Source organism: Arabidopsis lyrata (genome assembly GCF_000004255.2).
Source record: "Arabidopsis lyrata subsp. lyrata unplaced genomic scaffold ARALYscaffold_5, whole genome shotgun sequence".
NCBI classification, from domain to species: Eukaryota; Viridiplantae; Streptophyta; class Magnoliopsida; order Brassicales; family Brassicaceae; genus Arabidopsis; species Arabidopsis lyrata.
In genome coordinates this window covers 12292245-12316657 of record NW_003302551.1, presented here as the reverse complement: position 1 = coordinate 12316657, position 24413 = coordinate 12292245, and the positions used below count along the sequence as shown (strand labels likewise).

General features: G+C 38.5%; 9 protein-coding genes and 2 non-coding genes across 15 annotated transcripts; 6 read left to right on the top strand and 5 right to left on the bottom strand.

Moving 5' to 3' along the window:
* Positions 1-3637: 3637 nt before the first annotated feature.
* TRNAV-AAC lies at positions 3638-3711 on the bottom strand. The gene has a single exon. It is a non-coding gene; the product is annotated as a tRNA-Val (tRNA).
* A 289-nt stretch (positions 3712-4000) lies between these two features.
* Positions 4001-5379, top strand: LOC9313512 (pre-mRNA-splicing factor SLU7-A). The gene has a single exon (XM_002877398.2). The coding sequence runs from the start codon at positions 4187-4189 to the stop codon at positions 5291-5293; it is 1107 nt and encodes a 368-aa protein (XP_002877444.1). The 5' UTR covers positions 4001-4186; the 3' UTR covers positions 5294-5379.
* Positions 5380-5498: 119 nt separating this feature from the next.
* On the top strand, positions 5499-6293 carry LOC110228124 (agamous-like MADS-box protein AGL97). The gene is given in 2 exon segments (XM_021024353.1): positions 5499-5790; positions 5792-6293. Coding segments are annotated over 2 exon segments (603 nt in total). The 5' UTR covers positions 5499-5593; the 3' UTR covers positions 6198-6293.
* A 231-nt stretch (positions 6294-6524) lies between these two features.
* On the top strand, positions 6525-9538 carry LOC9311827 (putative alpha-xylosidase 2). The gene is given in 5 exon segments (XM_021024354.1): positions 6525-6739; positions 6815-7485; positions 7563-9135; positions 9137-9176; positions 9178-9538. Coding segments are annotated over 5 exon segments (2757 nt in total). The 5' UTR covers positions 6525-6539; the 3' UTR covers positions 9451-9538.
* A 298-nt stretch (positions 9539-9836) lies between these two features.
* On the bottom strand, positions 9837-9910 carry TRNAV-AAC. The gene has a single exon. It is a non-coding gene; the product is annotated as a tRNA-Val (tRNA).
* Positions 9911-10316: 406 nt separating this feature from the next.
* On the bottom strand, positions 10317-12330 carry LOC9311826 (ACT domain-containing protein ACR9). 2 transcript variants are annotated; one of them, XM_021023943.1, is made up of 6 exons: positions 12068-12330; positions 11739-11945; positions 11549-11654; positions 11107-11461; positions 10730-11014; positions 10317-10654 (listed from the first exon to the last, which is right to left on the bottom strand). In XM_021023943.1, the coding sequence occupies exons 1-6, from the start codon at positions 12276-12278 to the stop codon at positions 10508-10510; spliced, it is 1311 nt and encodes a 436-aa protein (XP_020879602.1). In that variant the 5' UTR covers positions 12279-12330; the 3' UTR covers positions 10317-10507. The 2 variants fall into 2 exon arrangements, with proteins under 2 accessions (XP_020879602.1, XP_020879601.1); XM_021023942.1 differs by having other exon boundaries at positions 11739-11957; positions 12068-12329.
* Positions 12331-12596: 266 nt separating this feature from the next.
* Positions 12597-13178, bottom strand: LOC9313511 (histone H4). The gene has a single exon (XM_021024042.1). It carries the CDS (start codon positions 13083-13085, stop codon positions 12774-12776), a length of 312 nt encoding a protein of 103 aa, XP_020879701.1. The 5' UTR covers positions 13086-13178; the 3' UTR covers positions 12597-12773.
* A 1790-nt stretch (positions 13179-14968) lies between these two features.
* On the top strand, positions 14969-17231 carry LOC9313510. The gene is made up of 5 exons (XM_021026177.1): positions 14969-15022; positions 15151-15282; positions 15919-15987; positions 16090-16545; positions 16910-17231. The coding sequence occupies exons 1-4, from the start codon at positions 14969-14971 to the stop codon at positions 16543-16545; spliced, it is 711 nt and encodes a 236-aa protein (XP_020881836.1). The 3' UTR covers positions 16910-17231.
* A 64-nt stretch (positions 17232-17295) lies between these two features.
* Positions 17296-19086, top strand: LOC9311825. Of its 3 annotated transcripts, none has more exons than XM_021024997.1 (4): positions 17296-17988; positions 18069-18124; positions 18206-18398; positions 18484-19086. In XM_021024997.1, the coding sequence occupies exons 1-4, from the start codon at positions 17395-17397 to the stop codon at positions 18832-18834; spliced, it is 1194 nt and encodes a 397-aa protein (XP_020880656.1). In that variant the 5' UTR covers positions 17296-17394; the 3' UTR covers positions 18835-19086. The 3 variants fall into 3 exon arrangements, with proteins under 3 accessions (XP_020880656.1, XP_020880658.1, XP_020880657.1); XM_021024999.1 differs by having other exon boundaries at positions 17332-17988; positions 18209-18398; positions 18484-18990; XM_021024998.1 differs by having other exon boundaries at positions 17333-17988; positions 18487-18990.
* On the bottom strand, positions 19054-21787 carry LOC9313509 (protein root UVB sensitive 1, chloroplastic). The gene is made up of 7 exons (XM_002875710.2): positions 20952-21787; positions 20592-20867; positions 20450-20506; positions 20176-20374; positions 19978-20093; positions 19666-19842; positions 19054-19588 (listed from the first exon to the last, which is right to left on the bottom strand). Exons 1-7 carry the CDS (start codon positions 21669-21671, stop codon positions 19292-19294), a joined length of 1842 nt encoding a protein of 613 aa, XP_002875756.1. The 5' UTR covers positions 21672-21787; the 3' UTR covers positions 19054-19291.
* LOC9311824 (jmjC domain-containing protein 7) lies at positions 21753-24358 on the top strand. 2 transcript variants are annotated; one of them, XM_021025000.1, is made up of 5 exons: positions 21753-22476; positions 22560-22735; positions 22944-23014; positions 23120-23250; positions 23521-24358. In XM_021025000.1, exons 1-5 carry the CDS (start codon positions 21778-21780, stop codon positions 23530-23532), a joined length of 1089 nt encoding a protein of 362 aa, XP_020880659.1. In that variant the 5' UTR covers positions 21753-21777; the 3' UTR covers positions 23533-24358. The 2 variants fall into 2 exon arrangements, with proteins under 2 accessions (XP_020880659.1, XP_020880660.1); XM_021025001.1 differs by lacking the exon at positions 23521-24358 and having other exon boundaries at positions 23120-23495.
* Positions 24359-24413: the final 55 nt, after the last annotated feature.

Sequence of the window (24413 nt, the reverse complement as noted above, 5' to 3'; positions counted from 1 at the left end):
AATGCGTCCTGTAGGTTGATGTAGACAAAAATACGCACTTTTTGATGTAGAGTATCCAAGAAACACACACGGTTGCGAACGATCATCAAGTTTGTGCATTGTATACGGTCTCAACCACGGAAAGCATAGGCTGCCAAAGATTCGCAGCTTCTCATAATTCGGTGACTGATCAAACAATTTCTCAAATGGAGACTCCATAGAGAGAACCGGAGTTGGCATTCGATTGATCAAGTAAACGGCGGTTGAGAATGCGTAGGACCAATACTCCTTCGGAATAGACGCAGTGGACATGAGAGTGAGACCGGTCTCTACGATATGACGATGTTTGCGTTCAGCTAGGCCATTATGTTCCGGCGTATGTGGCGGAGACGTGAGATGTGAGATACCATGTTTGCCGAGGAAACCGCGTAGCGCAATAAATTCACCTCCGTTATCTGAAAATAATGTTCCAAGTTTGCTTTGAAAACGATTTTCGACTAGAGCTTTAAAAGCTGGAAAAATTTCTTTGACATCCGATTTACGTTTGAGTGGATAAAGCCATGTGTAGCGAGTGAAATGATCAACCAAAATAAGATAGTATTTGTGGTTTTCAACAGAAAGAATTGGTGAGGTCCAAACATCTGTAAAAAGGTATTCAAGTGGTCGGTTGGAAACAATAGTGGTTTGAGAAAAAGGTTGCTTATGGCTTTTATTAATAAGACAATCGGAGCAAGATAATTGTTTTGGAGAAGAAGATGAAACGGAAATAGCAAACTTGGAAATTATTGAATTTAAAATAGACGAAGAGGGATGTCCCAATCTTGAATGCCAAGATGTGAGACTAGCTTTATGACCAGAAGAAGACACCATTGCTACCGGTTTTGAAGATGTCACCGGCCACTCGTACAACTCATTTTTAGTCCTGCCTTGGAGTAATGGGACCCCCGTGCTGAGATCCTTCACCTGAAAGGATGCAGGAAAAAATTCAACCGACACACGGTTAGTGTTACATAGACGATAAACCGAGATAAGGTTTTTCTGTATATCAGGAACACATAGTATTTTATCAAGAAGTAAAGCACGAGTTTGATTAGGAAGAAGCGAAGAACCCGTGTGTGTAATTGCCATGGTAGACCCGTCAGCAATTAGAACATCATCACCTCCATTGTAAGGTTGATGAAGCGACAAGTTATTAAGATCGGATGTGAGGTGATGAGTCGCGCCAGAATCAAGAAGCCAAGGAGCTGCCGGATACGTGGAACCCATCGCAAGATTCGCGCGTGGCTGCCACGGGCGAAATGGAGAGCTCGGAGGAGCACCGGCGGATGCTTGGAGAGCATTGAGTTGCGGGCAGCGGCGAGCACTGTGTCCCTGTGTATTACACAATTGACACTTGCCTAAGTAGGGTTTGGAAGAACGGGTGTCGGGTTTGTTTTGGTACTGTGATGGCTGCCACGAGTTGTTGTTGGTGTTGTTCCGTTTGCCGGAGTTGTTGCGGTTGTTGTTGTAGCCGGTGCGCTGTTGGACATTGTTGGCGGAGACTGGAAATGTGGATGTTGCCGCAGCTTGCTTGGTGAGAAGTCGGGCTTCATGATTAAGAAGCCTTTCATGAACTTCCGTGATCTGAGGGGTTTTGTCTTTTCCTTGGATTTGATTAATGGCAGGCTGATATTCCTCGGGAAGCCCATTAAGGATGAGCTCGATTTGATCCTCGTGCTCCATAGGGCTACCAAGGAGAGCGAGTTGGTCAAGGCGAGCAGTGAAAGCTTGAATGTATTTGTCAATCGATTTGGTTCCCTTGTTCATCACCTTGAGTTGATCCCGCAAAATAAGGAGATGACCACGAGACGGATTGGCATATGTGGAGGCTAGCTTTGTCCAGATTTCTGCGGCAGTGGTGGTGCGAGCCACAAGTTTCTGAAGCGGAGTGGAGATAGTCCCAATGAGAGCGCTGTAAATAAGCTTGTCCTGACGTCGCCATTTTGCAAAATTTGGGTTGGGTGAAGTGGTGGTTCCAACCGTAACAGTGGCTGGTGGGACTTCTATAGACTCATCGAGATGCTTGACGAGGTCATACCCATCAAGAAGGGCATGGACCTGAAGTTTCCAGGTGAGGTAAGTGTCAGCGGTGAGTTTAGAAATGTTAGCCATGTTGATGTGAACAATGGCGTTTGAATTGAGAGAGATGGTGACATCGTGCGTGTTGGAAGAGGACGACATGGTGTCGACGACGGCTGGAAAGAAAATTTGAAGGTTTTAGGTTTAGAGGAACGTTAGCTCTGATACCATATAAGGATTGTATTAATCTAATTAATGAGAGAATGTTGTTTACACATATTTATACAGACTCTAGAGAAGGACTAGGGTTAAGCTAAGATTAGGAAATTACAGTTAGGACTTTAACTAATCATTATTTACATAATACTCCTATAAATATGTCATAGGTGTTGAAAATCAATTGAATCAACAAATTCACGAATCAATTCACAAATTGAACGCCATTAAACAACAGTAAACAACAATGGTGAAGAAGAACGCCATTAAACAACAGTACTCGTCTAATTTTGTCAACAAAATTGGTGAAGAAGAAGATGAAGAAATTGGAAATTTCTGGAGAAAGAGATCGATTTAATAACTGATTGAAGATCAAATCTATGAAGCCTCGTCGGAAATGCAGATCAGAGCTCGAAGCTTCGTCAGAAATGTCGTCGGAGCTCGGAAGCTTCATCGGAAATGGCTGTCGATGGTCGTGCATTTTCTCTTAATTATATTATTGGTTATAATTAAAAATAAAGGAGAAATGATATGTGTGTGTCACAAAAACATTTAGATGCTATGTGTGTCACAAAAACATTTAGTGCCATTTATGGCAATTTCTCTTAAAAATCAGTGAATAAACACGTCTTATCAAGTTAAGAATGGATTTAATAGTAGAGAAGCAACCGAAAAGAGTGGTTTTAAGAACAAATGCGAAAAACAATTTTACTTTCTTTCTTTTTGTACAATTTTCAGCACTTCGTCTACTACACACTTTTTTGTGCTCTTCAAATTGAATACTCTCTTTTTGCTCTTTTTAAAAGGTTTTATATTGGTGTTAATAGTCAAAAGGAAACGAGATCTACAAAAGCTTTAAAAGGGGTTATGTTTTAGTCCATAACAACTCATTGCCACTAATTAACAAACTAGGGTATAAAGTTTACAAAGATAATAAGTAGATGTAGAGCGTTAGATTCTCCTTATTTCAAGTGTTATATCACCAAACTCTATCTACTTGTGTTCGTATTATCGTATATATAAATCAATCATCATGTGAAAAAAGTTTGTTCGTTAAATTGTTGATTTGATCAGTCAATATATGAAATCTTCAAATATTCAACAGACGGGTAACCATTAAACAATCCATGTGAGAAAGACTCTGTCATATCCACGGCATTGATTACCACATGTGAAGATATCTTCATACTTCTTCCTCTCTATCCTTTTCTTTTGTTTCATTGTTCGGGTTATACAAAATATAAGATTAGGATTTGCCTCGATTCTATATCAATTGCTGATTTAAACTGATGCATATCAAAATAAAAGAAACACACATGTCTTCTTTGGCTTAGTATATTCAAGAGTATTAATCTGTAAGAAAGATTAAAAAAATTAGAGACAATGGCTTCGCCCAGGTTCGAACCGGAGACCTTCAGTGTGTTAGACTGACGTGATAACCAACTACACCACGAAACCTTTTTGCCTAATACATACTTTTATGCTAATTGTTTTTGTCCCATTTTAGTTTTGCTTATGAGTATTTGTTTTAGCATTCTCTTTAGAGACTGTTGTTTCAACGGCAAATAAGCACGTTTAGACAAACCAGGGATTTAGATTATAAACAAAATCTAAGGAAAGAGGAATTGAAGAAGACATGTGAGAAGGGCGTGACTTGGATTAATTGAAGAGCAAGCAACAGTCGACAATAAGAAAAGGGAAATTTTACAATTATGTTTTAGTTAAATTAGCAATTTCAGTAGTTTTTTTTTCCTTTTTGCGGTTGAAGAGACTTTCCTAGAATAATATGTTAAGATTTAGCTTTTATATGTATGCTCATGAGAGATTTTCTCTAGAGTTTATTTTTTCTTTTCTTCTACTTAGAAAGATTTAGGGTTCTTAGTTTCTTACCACAAATCCCAACAAGCTTCATCCTTCGAACCTTGATATAACAATGGCGACGGCTTCAGTTGCTTTTAAGTCTAGGGAAGATCGTAGGAAGCAAAAAGAATTAGACGAAGCTAGAAAAGCCGGGCTTGTTCCGGCTGAGGTAGACGAGAATGGAAAGGAAATCAATCCTCACATAGCTAAGTATTTGTTATCTCCTCCATTCTATGCCAAGTCTGAAAAACCGAGTTTGAAGCATCAAAAGAATTGGAAAACTAAACCCGTTTCCACAAAAGCATATTATGACAGAGGTGCAAAGACTTATCAAGCCGAAAAATATCGCAAAGGAGCGTGTCAAAACTGTGGTGCAATGACACATGATATGAAAACATGTATAGAAAGACCTCGTAAGGTTGGTGCAAAATACACAAACAAGAATATTGCACCTGATGAGAAAATCGAGAGTCTTGAATTTGATTATGATGGTAAGAGAGACCGATGGAATGGTTATGATCCTTCGTCTTATCGTCATGTGAGAGATCTTTATGAAGCAAAAGAGAATGCACGAGAGAATTACTTGAAGGAGCAACAACTTAAGAAACTAGAGGATAATGATGCAACCAGTGATGGAGAGGAAGAAGACTTAAGGGTTGATGAGAGCAAGCAGGTGGATTTTGCAAAGGTTAAAAAACGTGTACGAACAACTGATGGTGGAAGCACAGGAACTGTAAGGAATCTGCGTATTAGAGAAGATACTGCAAAATACTTGTTGAACCTTGATGTTAACTCAGCTTATTATGACCCTAAATCTCGATCCATGCGTGAAGATCCGCTCCCAGATGCAAATCCAAATGAGAAATTTTGTTTGGGAGATAATCAATATAGAAACAGTGGCCAAGCTCTAGAGTTCAAACAACTAAACATGTATTCATGTGAAGCATTTGGCAAAGGACAAGACATACATATGCAAGCGGCTCCATCTCAAGCTGAGTTGTGTTATAAGAGGGTTAAGGTTACAAAGGAAAAACTGAATAATCAGATAAAAGACACAATCATGGCAAAGTATGGGAATGCAGCTGCAAAAGATGATATTCCGATGGAGCTTTTGCTTGGACAAAGTGAAAGACAAGTTGAGTATGATCGCGTAGGCAGGAGGATAATAAAGAGCGGCTGAAAAAAAGTTATTAGTTTCTTTCTGTTTAAGACTTTAACCATGTCACATTGAAGAAACCTTATTACGTTTCTTTTTTAATAACATTATTTCGATCGAGTTTATATGAAAAATAATGAGACTGATCTTGTTTTAGTAACAAGCTTAGAGTATTTCCTAAGAAATATTCTTTCAAACTAAAGTCTATATATAATCTGATAAGAAATAGAGTGAGTCCATAATCATATTCTTTCACAACAGGCAAACACAAAAAATTATTAGTCTCGTCTCGTTCTCTGTTTGTGAATTTGAGAAAAAAACATAATGGGTGGTGTGAAGAGCAAGATTGCTATAAAGAAGATAAAGAAGAAAGATTCACGAGCGGTTACATTCTCAAAACGTCGTAAGGGTCTTTATAGTAAGGCTTCTGAGCTTTGTCTTCTCTCCGACGCAGAGATTGCGATCATAGCGACTCCAGTTTCTTCTAATTCTAATGCTTCTTACTACACTTTTGGCCACCCTCTGTGGTAGTGTTGTTTCTGCTTTTCTCGAGAATCAGCGTCCTTGCGATGAAAAGTTAGGGTTTTGGTGGGAAGATGAGAGTCTTGTAATATCAGAGAATCTGGAGGAGTTGAGAGAGGCGATGGATTCAATGTCGACCATGTTGCGAGATCTGAAGGAGTTGGAAAAGCAAAAGCAAACCCTAAATATTCAACCGTGTTCTGCAAGTGTTTGCGTTGAAGATGACGTAACTGTGAATAAGAACACGGAAGAGCAAACCCTAGCGGTTTCTGCCAACAGCAACAACAACGGTTTACTTGGAAACTTCAATGAGTACAATCAAGAGTTTGATGATCTTGATCAAATCTTTGATTTTCTGACAAACTCTGAAGTTTTATCGATGAATTTGGAGATGGATAATGTCTGATGTCTCTATGGTGACAATTTGTGTTGTTATGTTGAAATTGTTCTTTTTGGTTTTTAAGCTAATGAGGATGATAAAAATCTTGATTATTTCTATAATTTGTGCAAAATCAACTTTAGTTTTTAATCGACTATACATAATTTGAGTTATTAGCATACTATATAAAGATAGAAACAAGTTTGTACTGTAATCATTTACAAGCCCACTCAATTGAGTAATGATGTAACATTAAAGTAGGTACGTTTAACATCTTGTGATAAATGAAAATGTCTCTTTCTCCTTCATTTCTTATTAGTACAGATTATAGTGTGTTAAGTGTAGAAAGTATCACTACCCAACTGAACAATGGCTTCTTCTCTTTCTCTTCTTGTGGCTATTATCCTCTGCTTCTCATCTCTCCGGTGTTCCAACGCCATCGGCAAAGGCTACCGTCTAATCTCCATTGAGAAGTCTCCCGATGATGGTGGCTTCATTGGCTTTCTCCAAGTGAAGCAGAGTAACAAAATCTATGGCTCTGATATAACCATCCTTCGACTCTTCATCAAGTATAGAGTTTTATATCCTCTGTTTTGCAGCCAACATTAATCATCCATGTCTAACGGTTGGATTTTTTTTTCTAGGCACGAAACGGATCATCGCCTTCGTGTTCACATAACAGACGCAAAGAGACAACGATGGGAAGTTCCGTACAATCTCCTCCGCCGAGAACAACCACCGAGAGTAATCGGAAAATCAAGAAAATCTCCGGTTACGGTACAGGAAATATCCGGACCGGAGTTGATATTGAGCTTCACCACAGATCCTTTCAGCTTCGCCGTGAGAAGAAGATCCAACCGCGAGACGATTTTCAACACTAGTAGCTCTGATGAGAACTTCGGAGAGATGGTGTTCAAGGATCAGTACCTTGAGATCTCAACTTCACTACCCAAAGACTCGTCTCTGTATGGATTTGGTGAAAACTCACAACCCAATGGAATCAAGCTTGTTCCTAATGAGCCTTACACTCTTTTCACTGAAGACGTCTCGGCGTTTAAACTCAACACCGATCTTTACGGGTCACACCCTGTTTACATGGATTTGAGAAACGTTAGAGGTAAATCCTACGCACACTCTGTTCTGCTTCTCAACAGTAATGGTATGGATGTGCTTTACAGAGGCGGTTCCTTGACGTACAAGGTAATTGGAGGTGTTTTCGATTTCTATTTCTTTGCTGGACCGTCGCCTCTCAATGTCGTTGATCAATACACTTCGTTAATCGGAAGGCCAGCACCAATGCCGTACTGGTCTCTAGGTACTAATATCCCAAATTTTTGTTCTATGTAAATTATGTGTTTTCTTACTAATCTTTAACATGATTATTTTCTCTAGGGTTTCATCAATGTAGATGGGGATACCGTAATGTATCAGTTCTTGAAGAAGTGGTGGATAATTATCAAAAGGCTAAGATCCCTCTTGATGTGATTTGGAACGATGCTGATTACATGGATGGTTACAAGGACTTCACATTGGATCTTGTGAACTTTCCTCATGCTAAGCTATTGGCTTTCTTGGATAGAATCCACAAGATGGGAATGAAGTATGTTGTGATAAATGATCCTGGTATTGGTGTCAACGCGAGCTACGGTGTTTACCAAAGAGGCATGGCTAATGATGTGTTCATTAAATATGAAGGAAAGCCTTTCTTGGCTCAAATGTGGCCTGGTCCGGTTTACTTCCCTGATTTCCTCAACCCAAAAACGGTGTCTTGGTGGGGTGATGAAATCCGACGTTTCCATGAATTAGTCCCCATTGATGGTCTTTGGATCGACATGAATGAGGTCTCCAATTTCTGCTCTGGATTGTGCACAATCCCGGAGGGGAAACAGTGTCCGAGTGGGGGAGAACCTGGTGTGACGTGTTGCTTGGACTGCAAGAATATAACCAATACGAGATGGGATGATCCACCTTACAAGATCAATGCTACTGGAAACAAAGCTCCTCTTGGATTCAAGACTATTCCCACAAGTGCTTATCACTACAATGGTGTTCGTGAGTACGACGCTCACAGCATCTACGGGTTCTCTGAGGCCATCTCGACCCATAAGGCCTTACTTGATGTCCAAGGCAAACGTCCCTTCATATTGTCACGGTCCACTTTTGTTGGTTCAGGTCAATATGCTGCTCACTGGACTGGAGATAACCAGGGAACATGGCAGAGCTTGCAAGTATCTATCTCAACGATGTTGAACTTCGGAATTTTTGGAGTTCCTATGGTTGGTTCAGACATATGTGGATTCTTTCCTCCAACACCAGAAGAACTCTGCAACCGTTGGATTGAAGTCGGTGCGTTTTACCCCTTTTCAAGAGATCATGCCGATTACTATGCGCCAAGAAAAGAGCTTTACCAATGGGGAACAGTAGCAGAGTCAGCTCGTAACGCTCTTGGGATGAGATACAAACTCCTTCCTTTTCTCTACACTCTCAACTATGAAGCCCATATGACGGGTGCACCAATCGCTAGACCGCTCTTCTTCTCTTTCCCTGATTACACCGAGTGCTACGGTTTGAGCAAACAGTTCTTGCTCGGAAGCAGCTTAATGATATCACCAGTTCTTGAACAAGGTAAAACCCAAGTTGAAGCTCTGTTCCCACCAGGTTCTTGGTACCACATTTTTGACATGACTCAGGTCGTTGTTTCCAAGAACGGGAAGCGCGTGACTCTCCCAGCTCCGTTGAACGTTGTGAACGTGCATCTTTACCAGAACACGATATTACCAATGCAACAAGGTCGGTTAAATTCCAAAGAGGCGAGAACAACTCCGTTTAGTCTGGTCGTCACTTTCCCGGCTAGAGCATCAGAGGGATACGCCACCGGGAAACTCTTTCTTGACGATGATGAACTTCCAGAGATGAAAATTGGAAACGGACAGTCAACATACGTTGACTTCTACGCATCGGTTGGATGAGAGTGTGAAGATATGGTCTCAAGTGAAAGAAGGTAAGTTTTGCGTTGAGACAAGGTTTGGTGATTGAGAGAGTGATTGTTTTGGGACTTGAAGGAACAGAGCAAGTTTCTTAAATACATCTTAATGGAAGTCCAATCTCCAACGAGACCAAGAGGATTGAGGTAAGCTCCAAGGATCAGAAGTATGTGGTGGGTTCGGAAGATAAAGGAGAGAGTAAGAGCTTCATGGTTGAGCTTAAGGGCCTTGAGATACTAGTGGGTAAGGACTTCAACATATCTTGGAAAATGGCTAGTACTAATGGCGCTCATTAATTTACATGTGAGAGTTAGTCAAAACAAGGGTTTGGTCACCCAAAGAGAGAGAATATATGATTTCACAGCCTAACACATTCGTGACTAGCTCTCTCGTCTCTTGTCTAACTTAACAAGTAACTTCAATACTAATCACCTTAATCAGTTAGAAATTTACAGTTAGTTATTTGAAAGAATTTCAATCAGAAAATCACTTATGTTAGAATATTTTAAGGTGATTTAATTATAAATTATAACGAGCAGAGATATATATTATGATGAATCGTATTTGTATGTACTAAAATCAAGATATATAACAACAAAATAGATGGTTTTAACGATTGAGGCAAAAACAGAGAAGAACAGAGACTGTAAACAAAAGATAATGGCAAAAAAAAAAAAGATAGTGGCTTCGCCCGGGTTCGAACCGGAGACCTTCAGTGTGTTAGACTGACGTGATAACCAACTACACCACGAAACCTTTGTGACACATCCACATCACAAGTCTTTATAGACCAACATAATATAAATATAAATTAGTTCTGTTACTAAGAATTTAGAAATATTTAGTTTAAGATAACATAAAGTGAATTTGAATGTTATTTTGAGCACTATTTAATTTTGGATGACAAAAAGAAAAAAAACATAAGTGAATTTGAATCCCAAAACAACCACACAAATCTCGACAATAAATCTGACCGAGAGCAAACAAAGAAGTTGATTATCTTGCCAAAACTATACCTAGTTGTCATTATCCTCCAACTATCCTCTATGAGAAACTATACCTAGTTATCATTAATTAGTGCCTTATGTTATGGAATATATGTGTGCCCTTATTGCCAAAACTATGTAATTATTAGAGATTCGAAATTTAGCTAAAGCTACAATTTCCTAAATTTCTCACTATCTTGTTCATAAGAAATTATTCGATATGTATGGGATTCCATGATTGTTTGAGGATTTACCAACAGCCAAACGGGTAAAAGCATTTACATGAACCTATAAGCAATATGACATAACCAAAGGCATACCATATTACATAGCAGTACATAATTACCTCTCTGTACATTTCTTTAATTTACCAACCCATCAATGTTCTTCTCACTTTATTAACAATCTCATTCCTAGCGGAAGCACTACCGAGCTGAAACAAACAGTTCTCATCAAGAAGAAATCTATACACTTCCCATTCTCGGCCACTAGCCGTGTACCTTCTTATTTCAGCCTGTTAAAAAGACAACAAAGTTCACAGTCAGACTCACTGATTCCAAGATTTCTGTTAATAGATTTTGTTTCTTACCGAGAAAATGCAGATTCCAAGCACTTTTAGTGAAAGGGTAACGTCATAGAACACTCTTGGCCTGCCTTTACCAGATAGCTCAACTGGATTAGCAACCAAAAGTTCAGCGTCTGGTCCTCGGTTTGTTATTATAACACGTAAAGGGTGAAGCATTTCAGCTTTCAGACGTGAACATAGCGAATTTTGTTTATCAAGATCCACGATCTTGTTCCCATCTTTCAGCTGAATAAAGAGGTCTAGATCCCAATGACCTTGTGTTTGAGGTGAGAACCTGCCATAAGATATCTGCAGAAACAAAACACCAAAGTGAGATAACACACAAAGAAAAGCAGTGTAATAATATCTTGAAATCTGATCAAAGATGGTTTTGCATTTACCTTAATGTCAAAGTCTTTCAAGGTTCTTAATACATCATAGAGAAGGCCTCTGTGATCAACGCATTGTATCTGGAGTAAAGTGTTAGCCGGGCTTAAGGAGTTGTCAAATGTAACACTGACATTCTTCAGCTTTGTCATATCGTCACTAAGAACCTGTGCACGGTTGTCTTCAGCGGTGAACTGCTCAGACGTAAGCAATTCCTCAGCCACTGCTGGAGATAGAGATGGAACATTCTGATGACATTCATACTCAGGACCAGCCAACTGAAGTTCACAGCTTATACATGATTCTCCCAAGACAGAACGAAACTTCCCTCGTGTCTCCTCTTGGCGCTTTTCTGTGTGTAAAAGATCCCTAACAGACAATCATAAACACTACTACTAATCACCATTCGAATACTTAACAGAAACTCTTAAGAAGCAGATTAACTAACTCACTCACATGTTATCTGTTATAAAGAAAAGATCCAAAACTCTCCCATCAGGCGTCGTAGTCACCTTCACGGTTTGAATAGAGAGCTCAAGCTCAGTTAGTACTTGAGTAACATCTGAAAAAAACAAGATTCTCACACAATCAAGATACACACACTCATAAGAAAACTCAACACATAAGACGATAAGCACAGTAGTACCGTGTAAGAGTCCGTTCCGATCTAAGCAAAAGAACTTCAACAAGTAAACAGGCGTTGATGCGGGACAAGGCGACATCAAATTGAGCACAAAGTAGGTTGAACAAGAAGGACATACAGATACAAGCTGATTCTTCAAATGTGACCATCTCAATCTAAGAGTATCATAATGAGGAACCACCCACAATACTATGTAACACCATACTCCATCTGTTGTCACATCTACACTCCAAAATAATCAGACCTTAAATCGATTTCCCAAATTCAAGGTATCTCAAGCAAATTCTACTCAAATTACAGAGAACAAGATCAGGATTATTGAAGAATCGTACCTCCTTTTGTGATGTAGAGACCGAAATCGAGGATGATTCTGCAAATATCGCAACCTAAACCAGTTCTATCTGGACAATTCACGGTGATTACATGAGCATCTCCAATCTTCTTCCCCATTTCTATCACTACGGTGTCTTCACTTCCCGAAGCTCCCATTTCTCGAGGATCAAGAAAATTTCCGATCAGATTCACGTCAAGAGCTGATTCCATTCCAAGCTTCTTCTCCTTCTCTCTAGAACATCGGAGAGGTTATATGATTTGACAATTTTTGAAATTTAGTTTTAAACCCAAAATAATTCGGTTTAAATTTAATTTTAGCAAATCCGGTTCAGAAGACAGATTTTCATCAGTAATTCAATTAAACCGATCCGGTTAGTATTTCTAAACCAAAAATAAATTGATTTACGTTCTTGATGTATACAGCAAATGTTCGCGTCAAAGGCTATTTAAACCGATCCGGTTATTATCTCTAACCAAGACATTTGGACTTGTGAGATTCACTATTGCGTCGTGTTCAAAGGAAACTAATAAACAAGCATAGAGAAACTGTAAAATTACTGAAAGCGAATCACACAATCAAGACTACAATGACGAAATTGCAACAACATCCTTCATTTTTTTTTAATTTTTTCGGTGTTAAGACCAAATTCTGAAAATTAACATTTCTAAGCAGCGTAGAAAACACAAAAACAACAATCAAAAACCCTAGCCGCCGAATCCATAGAGAGTTCTTCCTTGTCTCTTAAGAGCATAAACGACATCCATAGCAGTCACCGTCTTTCTCCGAGCGTGCTCAGTATAAGTAACGGCGTCACGAATAACATTCTCCAAAAAGATCTTGAGTACGCCACGTGTCTCCTCGTAGATCAGACCACTAATACGCTTAACGCCACCTCTACGAGCCAATCTCCGAATCGCCGGCTTAGTGATTCCTTGGATGTTGTCTCTTAGAACCTTCCTGTGACGTTTGGCTCCTCCTTTGCCCAATCCTTTGCCTCCCTTTCCACGACCTGACATTTTCTCAGGAAACTTTGATTTTTCTCGAAAAAATTGAATTTGAATTGTTCTGAGAATGAATATTTGTTGAGATGTGGATGATATAGGAGAGCAGTGGGTTTATATAGTCATAAAAGTAAAGTGATCTCAATCTCGGTGAATACTAAGAATGTGTATTGACCGTTGATTATATCTTAATCAACGGTTCATAGAGTCGATCCGCGTGACATACGAATTTTTCCAAAATGTTTGTCAAATTATAGCGGGAGGAGTTTTTCATTTCCCTCTTCCACATTTTGTGACACGACGCCGTTTAGCGTCAGCGAAACGCTGTCCTAGTAAAGCGTGCTATGTTTTTTTTTCTTAGGTCAACGCTTATTGGGCCTTAAAACAAAATGATCAAAGTTTGTTCTCTACATTAGATTGGATATAGAATGTGTGTTGCAAATGTTTCTTCATCTTCTAGACTCTTGTTATTTGTTTGTCAGCAAAAAATGAAAGATTTGGGAACTCGAATTTAGCTTTTAATCATCCATTTTTATATGTTGACAAGCAAATTCATAGGAAGAAACCATTGCAGCCGCAACTTAAACCTAATCACGTCTAAAAATCTAAATGCAAATGAGAGATAATTGTTTGGGGACAGATGAAATCATGTGCTTTTGGGAGGTGGAGATTGGTCGGGTCCGTGATATGATTTCTTGATCTTCTTGTTGCATTCAAGAGATGAAGCCTCTCTTTATCTACATGGTCCATCCTCATTAGTTCAGAAAACAACTACTCAATATATATATCTCTATAGTATGTCAGCGAGTGGGTTAAATTGTGATCAGACAAATTTGGTATCGACTCGAAAATTCCATATTTAACTTGGATTGGATCAAAACATATCCAAAAATATAAACCGGATATTCCATATTTAATGATATAAATATTTAAAGATTTGGTTAAGATTTAAAATTATGATTTTCCTATCATTTTTGTTTGATTTGTTTTTAACTGTTTTGTATAATCATACAATATATAAAGTTTAAAAAAAATCTTAAATTTTTTTGCTGCATATATTGTGATTCAAAATTTTAAAAAGAGACAAATATTACCTAATTAATAAAAAATATATATATATTCAACGTCCCACATCGGCTAAAATGTTTAGACAATGATTATAAGTCATATTATAAATAAGATCAAAATGAATCGAAATCCGAATTAGCAGGAAACTTAACCTAACAAGCATCCACATATAAAAGTTTGTATACGGTTTAATTCAGTTTTTTAGTTAAACTGTTTAATTTAATGGAAATGTTAAATTTAAAACTTTTAAAAAGTTTTAAATATTATAATTGATATATTTAACATTTATAAAGTAACCGGGACGGGTTATATTACGGGACGGAGTTATATGGCGGGATGGGGTCATATGGCGGGATATGGTTATATGCGGAACGAATTTGAATCAATATTAATAAAAATTTAAAATATCATTAACCCGCTGCAATACAGGTTAAATCCTCATTTTATTATTTTTAACACCACCAATATATATATTTCATTTTAAGATTACAAAACTAATATTTGTAAGTTTTTTGTTTAAATTATTTCATACACCTACGGAAAGTAGTGGATCCACGTGACTTTACCAAATAATACATGGTTTAAAATCTTTAAATATATGAAAAACAAACACATTAGCAAAACTGGAGATGTGCCTTTAGTCAAGTGGTTAAGTCCATTTGACTCCGCCTTCCCCACCGGAGTTCGACTCCACTAAGTCGCGTTACCCCGCGTAGTAAGGATTGGCTATGGATCGGGCCTTGTCGATCCAAAGATGTCAAAAAAAAAAAAAAAACACATTAGCAAAACATTAACTTAAAAAATAAATAATACTATATGATATAGACAAAATGTGCACATATAACCAATATTCCAAAAACGAATTCCATGTTTTCAATGATGTCGTAAACGGTTGCTTTGGTGGCTTTTACCATAGACCGGCTCTAGTTTTGGGTTTTTGACACTCAGCTCTAAGAAGTGGAGGAATGTCATATGTTTGATTTTCAATTTTTGTTTTGATAAAATATTTTAGGAATCTGACGAAGCAGAGAGCAGTGCATCAGAGGAAGAAGTCAGACCTGCCAATAAGCCAAAGAATTCTATAGCTAAAGCATACTCAATAGAATCATCATCCTCAGAGAAAGATTCGGATTCTGATGAGGAGGTTTGTCCTGATCGGTTTCTAAGAAATGATGGTTATGGTTCCGGTCAATATTCTAGTTATGGTTTAGGACCAGGGTCTGGTGGTTCGAGCTCAGGTTCGGGACTAAGAAAATAAATATTCCAACAAATATTCTTTGGTAATCAGATCTTTTATCATCAAAAGTCGGACAATAAAAGAATTTTATGTAGCTTCATGTGCTATTAGTTCTTAATCGTTTTTTTTGTCAACTACTAGTTCTTAATCTAAGTTACAATAATAATTTACATTACTCTTTAGAAAAATTTGATCTTAAATTATTAATTTTAATACAGAATTTATAATGAGTTTGTTAGGTAGCATTGTATCATCTCTGTCATTATCAGATATAACAACTTTTTGATGTGATTTATATCCAACTTAAAAATATTTGATTTTATTTTTATAATGGGTCGAGGCGCGTGACCCTCCTGCTGCTATTCTGCTCCTAACCTCGGATTGAGACTTTTTTAAAATGGTCCAAAACCTAACTCGCAGTCTCGCAGACAATATGGGTCTGCCTCTGAAGAATTCTGCAGTCTGCCAACTTTTTTATCATGGGAGAATCTTGCTCGAGGTTTACTCCTTGATCGAAACGCACGTTGGATCTCTATGCTGTAGCCACCGCCGAGTCCTCCTCGTCGAAGAGTTTCTCTACCTATTCCTATGCGTGCCAATCTCCTTGTCCCGGTAATTAATCAATTCTTAATTTTTGTCAATATTTCTATTTTAGGTCTTGACTTTTTTTAATTTATCAATCTGATACTTTCTCTAATTTATTAGGTTTTCTAGGATCTTACTTGTCCCATTGATCATCTTCGTCCACAACATATCTACGGTTACATCAACACCGCTCTCAAAGCTTTGGGCTATCTTGGAGTTTATACTTTCGATCTCTTTGTCCAATCCAAGGCACTTGATGGAGGAGCCATCGATATGCTTCGAAGATCCGGTGTTGAGGTTCATATCTCACAACCGCCTACGAAGACCAAGAAGAAATCAAATGCAAACCACAAAGGTTTTCCCGATTATGAATTGGGGAAGGCTATGCACTCATGGGCATTGGAGCGTAATCCAAGCCCGGTGCTCCTAATCTCTTCAGATTCTCGTCTTCGCACCGACGTCTCACATATCAAAAGTCTCAGGTTTGAGATAATCTTATTTCACACCAAAAAGGCTCCCAAAGATCTCAAGGACTTATGTACAAAATATGCACTATGGTTTAATGGTGTGGCAGAACTGACTTAGGTAACAATTGCGTTATACAATCTGACTTGTTTGCTTATTGAATTACTTTATAGGTTTTAGAATTCTATTAAATTTTACTGTTATTCAATTTATTGGTTTTAAAATTCTGTTAAATTCTATTGTTATTCAATGTAAAGATTGTTTTAATGCTTATATGATTTGATTAGAATTTGATAGAAATCAAAGGCAAAAATGTGAAGAAACAAATCCCACCTTGTAAGGTGTGATTTGGATTGAATTTTTCAACTACTTTAAAATCTTTCATTTTTCTATTAATTTTAATTCTTTTAAATTTAGTTGATCGAATACCCCCATATTGTTCATATGTTTGATTTTCAACTTTTGTTTTGATAAAACATTATAGGAATGAATCTGACGAAGGAGAGAGCAGTGCATCACGAAGAAGTCAGACCTGCCTAAAAGCTAAAAAAATAAATATTCCAAGTTGGTAATCAGATCCTTTATCATCAAAAGTAAGATAATTAAAGAACTTTTTGTAGCTTCATGTGCTACTAGTTCTTAATCTTTTTTTTTTTTTTGTCAACGGCTAGTTCTTAATCTAAGTTACAATAATAATTTACATTACTCTTTAGAAAAATTTGATCTTAAATTTTTAATTTTAATACAGAATTTATAATAAGTTTGTTAGGTAGCATTGTCTCTGTCAATATCAAATATAAAAACTTTATGATCTGATTTATATCCAAACTTAAAAATATTTTATATTCGCTAATACGCCAAAAAAAAAAATGTCCTACCGTTTTTGCTGATAGATTGAAAAAAAGAATTAATATTAAAAATTTGTCTTTCTTAGTATCTTTTTTCCTGCGAATTTCTGAGCTCACAAAAATGGCGACTGTTCCTGAACCTGAAGTAGAAGAAGAAGAAGAGAGATTGAGAATGAGAAGCTTCGTTGAGGAAGAAGAAGAGCATGATGAATTGAAGAAACTAGCAAAATCATTTCTAGGTTTAAGCTTCTCAGTAATGTTAGCTCATCTCCCAAACGACGCAATCTCTATAGTCCCGAGATTAACATCTGAAGTCACCGAGCTAAAACGACGTCTCGCGACGGCGGAGGAACAAGTCCGTCAGATGAAATCTCGGCGCGTGGAGGATTCAAAAGCTAACGCGCGTGTGGTCGAGATCTTCGCAAGTCATAGAAACGCTTGGCAAGAAGAAGAGAAACGATTGTTGAATCGGATTCATGAAATGGAAGAAGAAAGAGAAGATTTCATGAATAGAATCAATGAGCTCGAGAGAGAAGTTAGTGAGAGAGATGAGATGATTGGGTTTATGTCTAGAAGAGAGATTGAGGAAGAAGATGAAGATGGAGAAGGAGATGGAGATGAGTCTAGTGAACGTTATGGTGTGGATCACCTCACTGTATCATCATCACCTAATGCTTATGGGATTAACCCAAGTTCCAATTTTACTCCTTTCCAGGTTTTGATTTTGAGCTTCTTGATTATGAGAGTGAAGAATTTTGTGTTTTGGTTTTTAGGGTTTTGGTTCTGTTTTTGTAGGATTTACAATATGAATCTTTGGAATCTGTGTATCGTATGAAGCATTTTGTGCCAAGGTAAGAGAGAATTTTTGAATTGAGGATGTGTGATTGTGATGATGAGTGATGTATAATAATAGCTTGTCTTTGATTGCATAGAAGGGAATCACCATGGAAGATTGATAGTGAAGGGACGGGTGTATCTGCGAAACTGAGGTTGCTTGAAGAGGAATTACTGAATCTTGAGAAAGTTTGTCGTAGTGACATTTCGAAAGTTCCATCTTTGTTGAGGAAACAGGCGAAGAGGTATCAAGCTCTTTCAGGGAAGATTGATGATCTATGTAGAAGAATGGTTAGTCTCTAAACTTTAAGTGTGATTTGCTTACAACGCATTCTTGAGTTACTTTTTTAACCTTTCCTGATGTTTATGTTTTCAGCAGAGTAGTGATCCGTGTGATGCTACATTAGGACCTGAGTTCAGGACGCAAAGACAAACCGAGTTTCTGCTCGAGTGTTTCAGGCTTCAGCAGCGGGCATCAGAGACAGGGCAGAAGCTAGTTTCATTGCAGACGGAAATCACGAGGAGTAATCAAGGAGATCAGTTAAGCCAAGCCAAGATGAACACAGGGAGGTCATTGGATTTGATTAAGAACAACTTGAAAGAAGTTCAGAGAAACTTGGAGATTTGGCTGGCTAGGATCATTGGAGATCTCGAAGGTATACTTGCTAGAGACGGGGCTTCACGTGTAAGAGAATTCTACGTTGCTCGATACCCTTTTGTTCAGTAGAATCAGAAATCTCTCTATCTCTTAAGGCTAACTCGCCATTTTTTTTGTTTCTTTTGCCTTGTGTATGTGTGTCTGTAACTGTGGTTAACCTGCTAAAGATCAGTGTAGAAGTCTAGGTTTGATCTGATAAATAAACAAGTTGTGTTATATTATTAATCATTCCAAATGTTGTGGGGTCAAATGTGAAAAATGTCAGGTAAGTTTGTAAGTCGCAATGAATTTTAAAAAGCAGATTAGAATCTCAAGCCACAATGAGATAATGTTCACATATATACTATGCAACATTGTTTTGTTGGAATATGATATTTAGGGATCTTCTGACTTGAGAGACATGTAAATCTCTAAAAAGCTTACTACATTCCAAGGGCAGATGAACAGAGAACAATGTATCTAATCTATACCGAAAAGTCAAATGGGATCTAATATATCATCCATTGGCCCTGGTTTTGCTCTGAGTTTATGAGCTGGAAGGAGAAGATAATGGTTCACGATCATGACCTAGACGGATTCTGGTTGGTAGAGGTCTAGCTATCAGTCCTTCAGTGACCCAACCCACTGATTGACTGTCTTCTTTGGCGTGTTCAAACTCTCGTCGCACATAATCTAAAGAAATGTGAAGCCGACCGCCCGGTTTGCAGTCTGTGTAAGTGCTTGCAGGTTCGATCCCAGCATTCTTCTCTAGCCAGTAGAGATAATTCACTTGAAACAACGACCTGAGCATGTCTTGTGGAGTTGAGCTTTCCTTGAGCATCACCTGACAATTACAAGAGGAGATAAAATGGTGAGAGATTCCGGTTGATAATAATGATGAAAAGGTATATTATTGCTTACGCAGAATCTTCCTCTGTGTTCTGTAAGGATGTAGCCTTCATTGCGATACAGATCAAACAATGCTATTGCTTCTTCCTTGTTGTGGATAACATCGCTGAGCTTTGACCCTAGTTGAAGCCGTTCCTCTATGTCTTCGGCTGCTGCTTTTGCTTCTGATGATAAGACAAAATCTTGCAGCTGAATAGAGCAGATACTAAGAATCAATCATTCAGGTCATCAAGTTTTGTTTTGTTCATCCAAGAAAGTTTTTAGATTTTGAACTAGTTGATAAGAGATCTCAGAGTGTATAATAAGGTGAATGAACATTTTTACCTTTTCTGGAGATTTCATGTTTAAAAACCGAACTGTTGGGAAGAGCGGTTCTTCATCGTTGACCTCCTTGATTAGAGGAGCTTGGCCACTGATGAGATATTCACTAAAAACCAAACCTTTAAAGTAAACAGAGAGATGTTATTTTTCGTTTTGTAAGACGATTTGAATGAATTGGACGTCTGCAGGAGTGGGATTTACTTGCACGGTATGGGTTTAGAGTCCGGAGTTGGATACATTGGTAAGATTTGAGATTGGTATACATATGGATTGTTGTCACAACTCCAAATGCAGCAAGAGCAAGACTTGTAGAGGTTCCTATGCAATTGGCAACCACTATTCCTAGCAGGATACCCATTGACTTGCTCACCATTCCTTGAGCTTCACCTTTGGCAATTACCTACAAAAGAAGCTGTTGATGCATACACTACACACCCATAATAGTTGAGAAGGCCATATAAAAATTGTAGTAGACCTCAGCAAAGTTCCTTTGAGAAGCAAAGCCAGCATTGAAGCAACTTCTAGTAGCAGCCTGCAGACAAGTAAATGATAATAAGTTCAATAGAGAATGCTGCACTTAAAGCTATGCAAATAGAGCTTTTAGAGACTGAGGGAACCTGAATCAATGCAGCAGCAGATCGACCAGCACCAGCAGCAGCACCGATCATAACGAAAAACTGAGGGAAGACCGGTGTCAACATCTCCATACCAAAAGCAGCGTTTTCAAGTAGATCAGCAAATAGCCTCCATCCTTTGGGATGAACATCGAAATGACGTCCGTATTTCGACAACATTATCTTACTAAGATACCCAATTCCATCTTTAAGCACCCAATTGATAGCTGCAGCTGTAGGAATTGCTCCTTTACCTAACCCAACTGCATAAAGCAAAGACTACCAAAACAACCCCAAGGAAAAAAGTGAGCAACAAGTGTTTGTGAAAATGCCTAACAGAGATGATAAGCTTAGTCTTTCTACCTGAGTGGCAAGAACGCCGCTGACTTGACTAGCAATTCCTTGAACACCTCTCCAGAGAGAGTAATCGAGGTAATCGGAAGTTACACTATTCGGGAAACCTTCAGGAAGAAGGAATTGAGTGAGAAGGTTTCTACATTGAGCTAGGAGATTCTCAGGAGTTAGAGAAGATGATAATTCGAAAGCAGATTCTTCAGAGACGAACTCATCTTTGACAAAATCGGGTACAAGTCGCTTCCTTTTGCTTCCTCTCACTTCCCAAACCGTCTCTTTATCAGTATCTCCACTACTATCCGAATCCGAAGCTTTAGCTATGGCGGAAGCAGCTGATAATCGGAAATGGAAGAAGCAAGACAATCCCAATACAAGAAAGCAGAAATATCTCAAATTGAAAGAAGAGTCATCAGAGTTATCGCCGCCGCCGTTAAACCACCAACCGCCGTCTCCACCATCACCGCCGTCATTTCCGTTGTCGTTATTGCCGTTACTTCCACCGACGTCTCTACTAAATACTGAAGCAAAACAATTTCTCGTCGCGTATGATTGTTTACTGAAGTTATCATTCACATTAGCGACTAATCGGACGCATCGGGTAAGCGAAGAAAGTGGTGGCTGCCAAAGTAATTGCCGTGGAAGAAATAAACGCCGCCGGGAAGAAACATCACTCCACCGCCGTGAAGCTACGACGGAAGCGTCACCAGAAATCAGATAAGAACAACTCATCTTCTTCTTCCTCTTCTCGAAAACTTCAAATTTATTTCAAAAATCCTACTTTATAACAAAAAAAACAGTTTTTTTATTTTGTTAAATATAAATTAGGGTTCTTGTTATGTATAAAAAACCCCCAAATTTTTTATCCCGCCAATTTTTTTTATCGTCAATGGCTAAAGAGATACAAAATTTATGGAGAGAAGTAAGAGAATTGAGTTTAGGAACTAAAATCGATCGTCTTGATTCACCACCGTCTCCGGTGAAGTTTCTCCGTGACTACGTGTCTCAGAGCAAGCCTTGTGTAATCTCCAACGCTATTTCTCATTGGCCAGCTCTAAAACTCTGGTCAGATCCAGCCTACCTCTCCGGAGCTTTGTCAAATGACTTTGTTTCATTACATCTCACTCCTAACGGCTGCGCAGACGCCGTCACCGGAGATAGAGATCTTTGTTTCGCTTCGGCTCATGTTGAGAAAGTTTTGTTCCCGGAGGCTCTTGAGGCTGTTCAATCGTCGTGTAAAGGACAAAAGGTTGGGTATTTACAACAGCAGAATGATTGTTTTAGAACGGAGTATTCGACGGTTGCGTTAGACTGCGACGGTGAGATTGCGTGGGCTACGGAGGCGTTTGGTTGTTCGCCGGAAGCTGTGAACCTTTGGATTGGTACTGATGACTCCGTGACTTCGTTTCATAAAGATCACTATGAGAATCTATACGCTGTTGTTTCAGGGGAGAAACATTTTATTCTTCTTCCTCCGACTGATGTACACCGCCTCTATATCGAACAATATCCGGCGGCTAATTACTCTTACCACCGAGTCTGTGAGATTCTCAGATTAATAAGTTTCAGTGAGTTTGGTTTCTGTTGAGTGATGTTGAGTTAAAGTTTGAATCTTTGTAGGATACTGAAGTGTTCAAGCTTGAGATTGAGGAGCCAGTGAGGCATGTACCTTGGTCTAGTGTTGATCCATACCCTTCGCCAGAGAAAGAAGCAAGTGAGATATTGAAGTATCCGTTGTTCTTCAATGGCCCAAAGCCGTTTCATTGTACCGTCAAGGCTGGCGAGATTCTTTACTTGTAAGAATCTCAATCTCTTTGCTCTACAGATTTAGAATTCTCAGAAACTTTTCTGCTCAATTTAGACCTACTTAAGTTTAATCACTTGTGTGCCTACTTCAGTCTTACTTTTGCTTTATAAGAAACATAGACTAGAAATGGGTGATAGACCTACATAATCGGATTTTCCAGTCATGATTCTGACACATAATCAATCTGCGTATTGCAGGCCAAGCATGTGGTTTCACCATGTTAGTCAAACCCCAGGAGATGGTGGCTATACCATTGCGGTGAACTATTGTAAGATTTCTAGTTTTGCGTCCTTCTTCGGTTTGTCTTCAGGTGGCAAACCTGTATTTTTCAATTCTCCTGATATAATAAGTTACGTCCGCATCTAATTTACAGGGTATGACATGCAGTTCGACATCAAGTATGCTTACTTCAACTTCTTGCAATCTTTATCATACCAGTCATCTTCACTCAATCCAGTTCTGTCTTGGAGAGAAGACAAAGATTCAGAATCCAGTGATGCAGAGGTATGAAGAGATGAAACAACATTTTGCTTGCTGAGTTCGAGTTTTATCAGTCATAATAGAAAGCTCGGAGAAGATCTTAACTTTACATTATGTAATGTTAGGACTAAGGAGAATTATGCTGTTAATTTTATTACTTGTCATGTCCAATGGTGCTTTCTCCACTATTTCTTGAGTTTTGTCCCCCAGAAATTATAAAGAACCATAAATGATAGAAAAGCTCTTAAATCCTCTGAATTATCTCTTTTGTTGATGACTTCATTTTTGTCTCAGATTGTTCCCTGAATTAATGGTGTATCTCTGAAGCCATTGTCTATAGAAAACCTCTTGTGGATGTGTTTGGTTCAATATGTTCTTTAGTTAAAAATGTGCAGTGGAAATCAGATAAAAACTCTGGAACTGGCTCCATGGTCAACTTCTTCTCAGGAGTCCCAAACAGAACTTTGAAACCGCGAAGCTTCAAGCAGATCCCATTCCCCAAAACCCAGAATCCACCATTATCCAACGTCATATCCAGAAAATCAAAGTACATGTTGCTTGACTCCGACATTCTTGGGTTAATGGATTGTCTTTCTTCACCTGGAACCGAAGATCTATACACTTCTCTGGCCCAGGAATCAACTGACACATGTGATTGCTACTGGGGCTTATGAGCTGCAAGTCCACATTATGAAATCTGGTGTAAGACCGACCTTGCTGTTTCTCAACCGTCTTTTTGATTTGTGTATCACCTGGACATCGCCCGCAACATATTGGATAAATGCTGTACAGAGAGTTTCATTCCTCGGCAATTGTTATTATCAGCTGTATTGATATGGATGGTTACCAAAACGCCACTTCTTTCTTTGTGACTATGTTGAACACCATAATGTGATGTGTTCTAAAAGCATGCGCCATGAGTGCAGATTTAATATCAGGGAAGCAAGTTCACTCCCTATGCCACAAATTGGGGTTTATTAGAAAATATTTTGTCGGTTATGGGGCTAGATTTTGGCAGCTGAGTGTTTGTGAATGCCATAAAGCTCAGGTTTGAATCAAATGGTTTGATTCAAAGTGGGTTGGTTGATATGTACGGGAAGGTGTTCAGAGCTATGGAGGGTCACATAAGTTTAACTGCTGGAGGCTATGGTTTCGAGTTATATGCAGAGTGGGTTTCGCATTGAGGA

Bases quoted from the DNA above. Each gene is read 5' to 3' on its own strand.
- LOC9311826 (XM_021023942.1), bottom strand. From the start codon at position 12,278: ATGGAATCAGCTCTTGACGTGAATCTGATCGGAAATTTTCTTGATCCT. The intron at 11,958-12,067 runs GTACGATTCTTC...TTTGGAGTGTAG, and splicing joins TCTCTACATCACAAAAGGAG to ATGTGACAACAGATGGAGTA. The intron at 11,655-11,738 runs GTACTACTGTGC...TGTTTTTTTCAG, and splicing joins TCGGAACGGACTCTTACACG to ATGTTACTCAAGTACTAACT.
- LOC9313509 (XM_002875710.2), bottom strand. From the start codon at position 21,671: ATGAGTTGTTCTTATCTGATTTCTGGTGACGCTTCCGTCGTAGCTTCA. The intron at 20,375-20,449 runs GTCTACTACAAT...CTTCTTTTGTAG, and splicing joins CTCAAAGGAACTTTGCTGAG to GTAATTGCCAAAGGTGAAGC. The intron at 19,589-19,665 runs GTAAGCAATAAT...TGTAATTGTCAG, and splicing joins AACACAGAGGAAGATTCTGC to GTGATGCTCAAGGAAAGCTC.
- LOC9313512 (XM_002877398.2), top strand. From the start codon at position 4,187: ATGGCGACGGCTTCAGTTGCTTTTAAGTCTAGGGAAGATCGTAGGAAG.
- LOC9311824 (XM_021025000.1), top strand. From the start codon at position 21,778: ATGTATAAAAAACCCCCAAATTTTTTATCCCGCCAATTTTTTTTATCG. The intron at 22,477-22,559 runs GTCTGTGAGATT...GAATCTTTGTAG, and splicing joins CTAATTACTCTTACCACCGA to GATACTGAAGTGTTCAAGCT. The intron at 23,015-23,119 runs GTAAGATTTCTA...TCTAATTTACAG, and splicing joins TACCATTGCGGTGAACTATT to GGTATGACATGCAGTTCGAC.
- LOC9313511 (XM_021024042.1), bottom strand. From the start codon at position 13,085: ATGTCAGGTCGTGGAAAGGGAGGCAAAGGATTGGGCAAAGGAGGAGCC.
- LOC9313510 (XM_021026177.1), top strand. From the start codon at position 14,969: ATGTGCACATATAACCAATATTCCAAAAACGAATTCCATGTTTTCAAT. The intron at 15,023-15,150 runs GTAAACGGTTGC...AAAATATTTTAG, and splicing joins TCCATGTTTTCAATGATGTC to GAATCTGACGAAGCAGAGAG. The intron at 15,283-15,918 runs GTTTGTCCTGAT...TCTATGCTGTAG, and splicing joins ATTCGGATTCTGATGAGGAG to CCACCGCCGAGTCCTCCTCG.
- LOC9311825 (XM_021024997.1), top strand. From the start codon at position 17,395: ATGGCGACTGTTCCTGAACCTGAAGTAGAAGAAGAAGAAGAGAGATTG. The intron at 17,989-18,068 runs GTTTTGATTTTG...CTGTTTTTGTAG, and splicing joins CCAATTTTACTCCTTTCCAG to GATTTACAATATGAATCTTT. The intron at 18,125-18,205 runs GTAAGAGAGAAT...TTGATTGCATAG, and splicing joins ATGAAGCATTTTGTGCCAAG to AAGGGAATCACCATGGAAGA.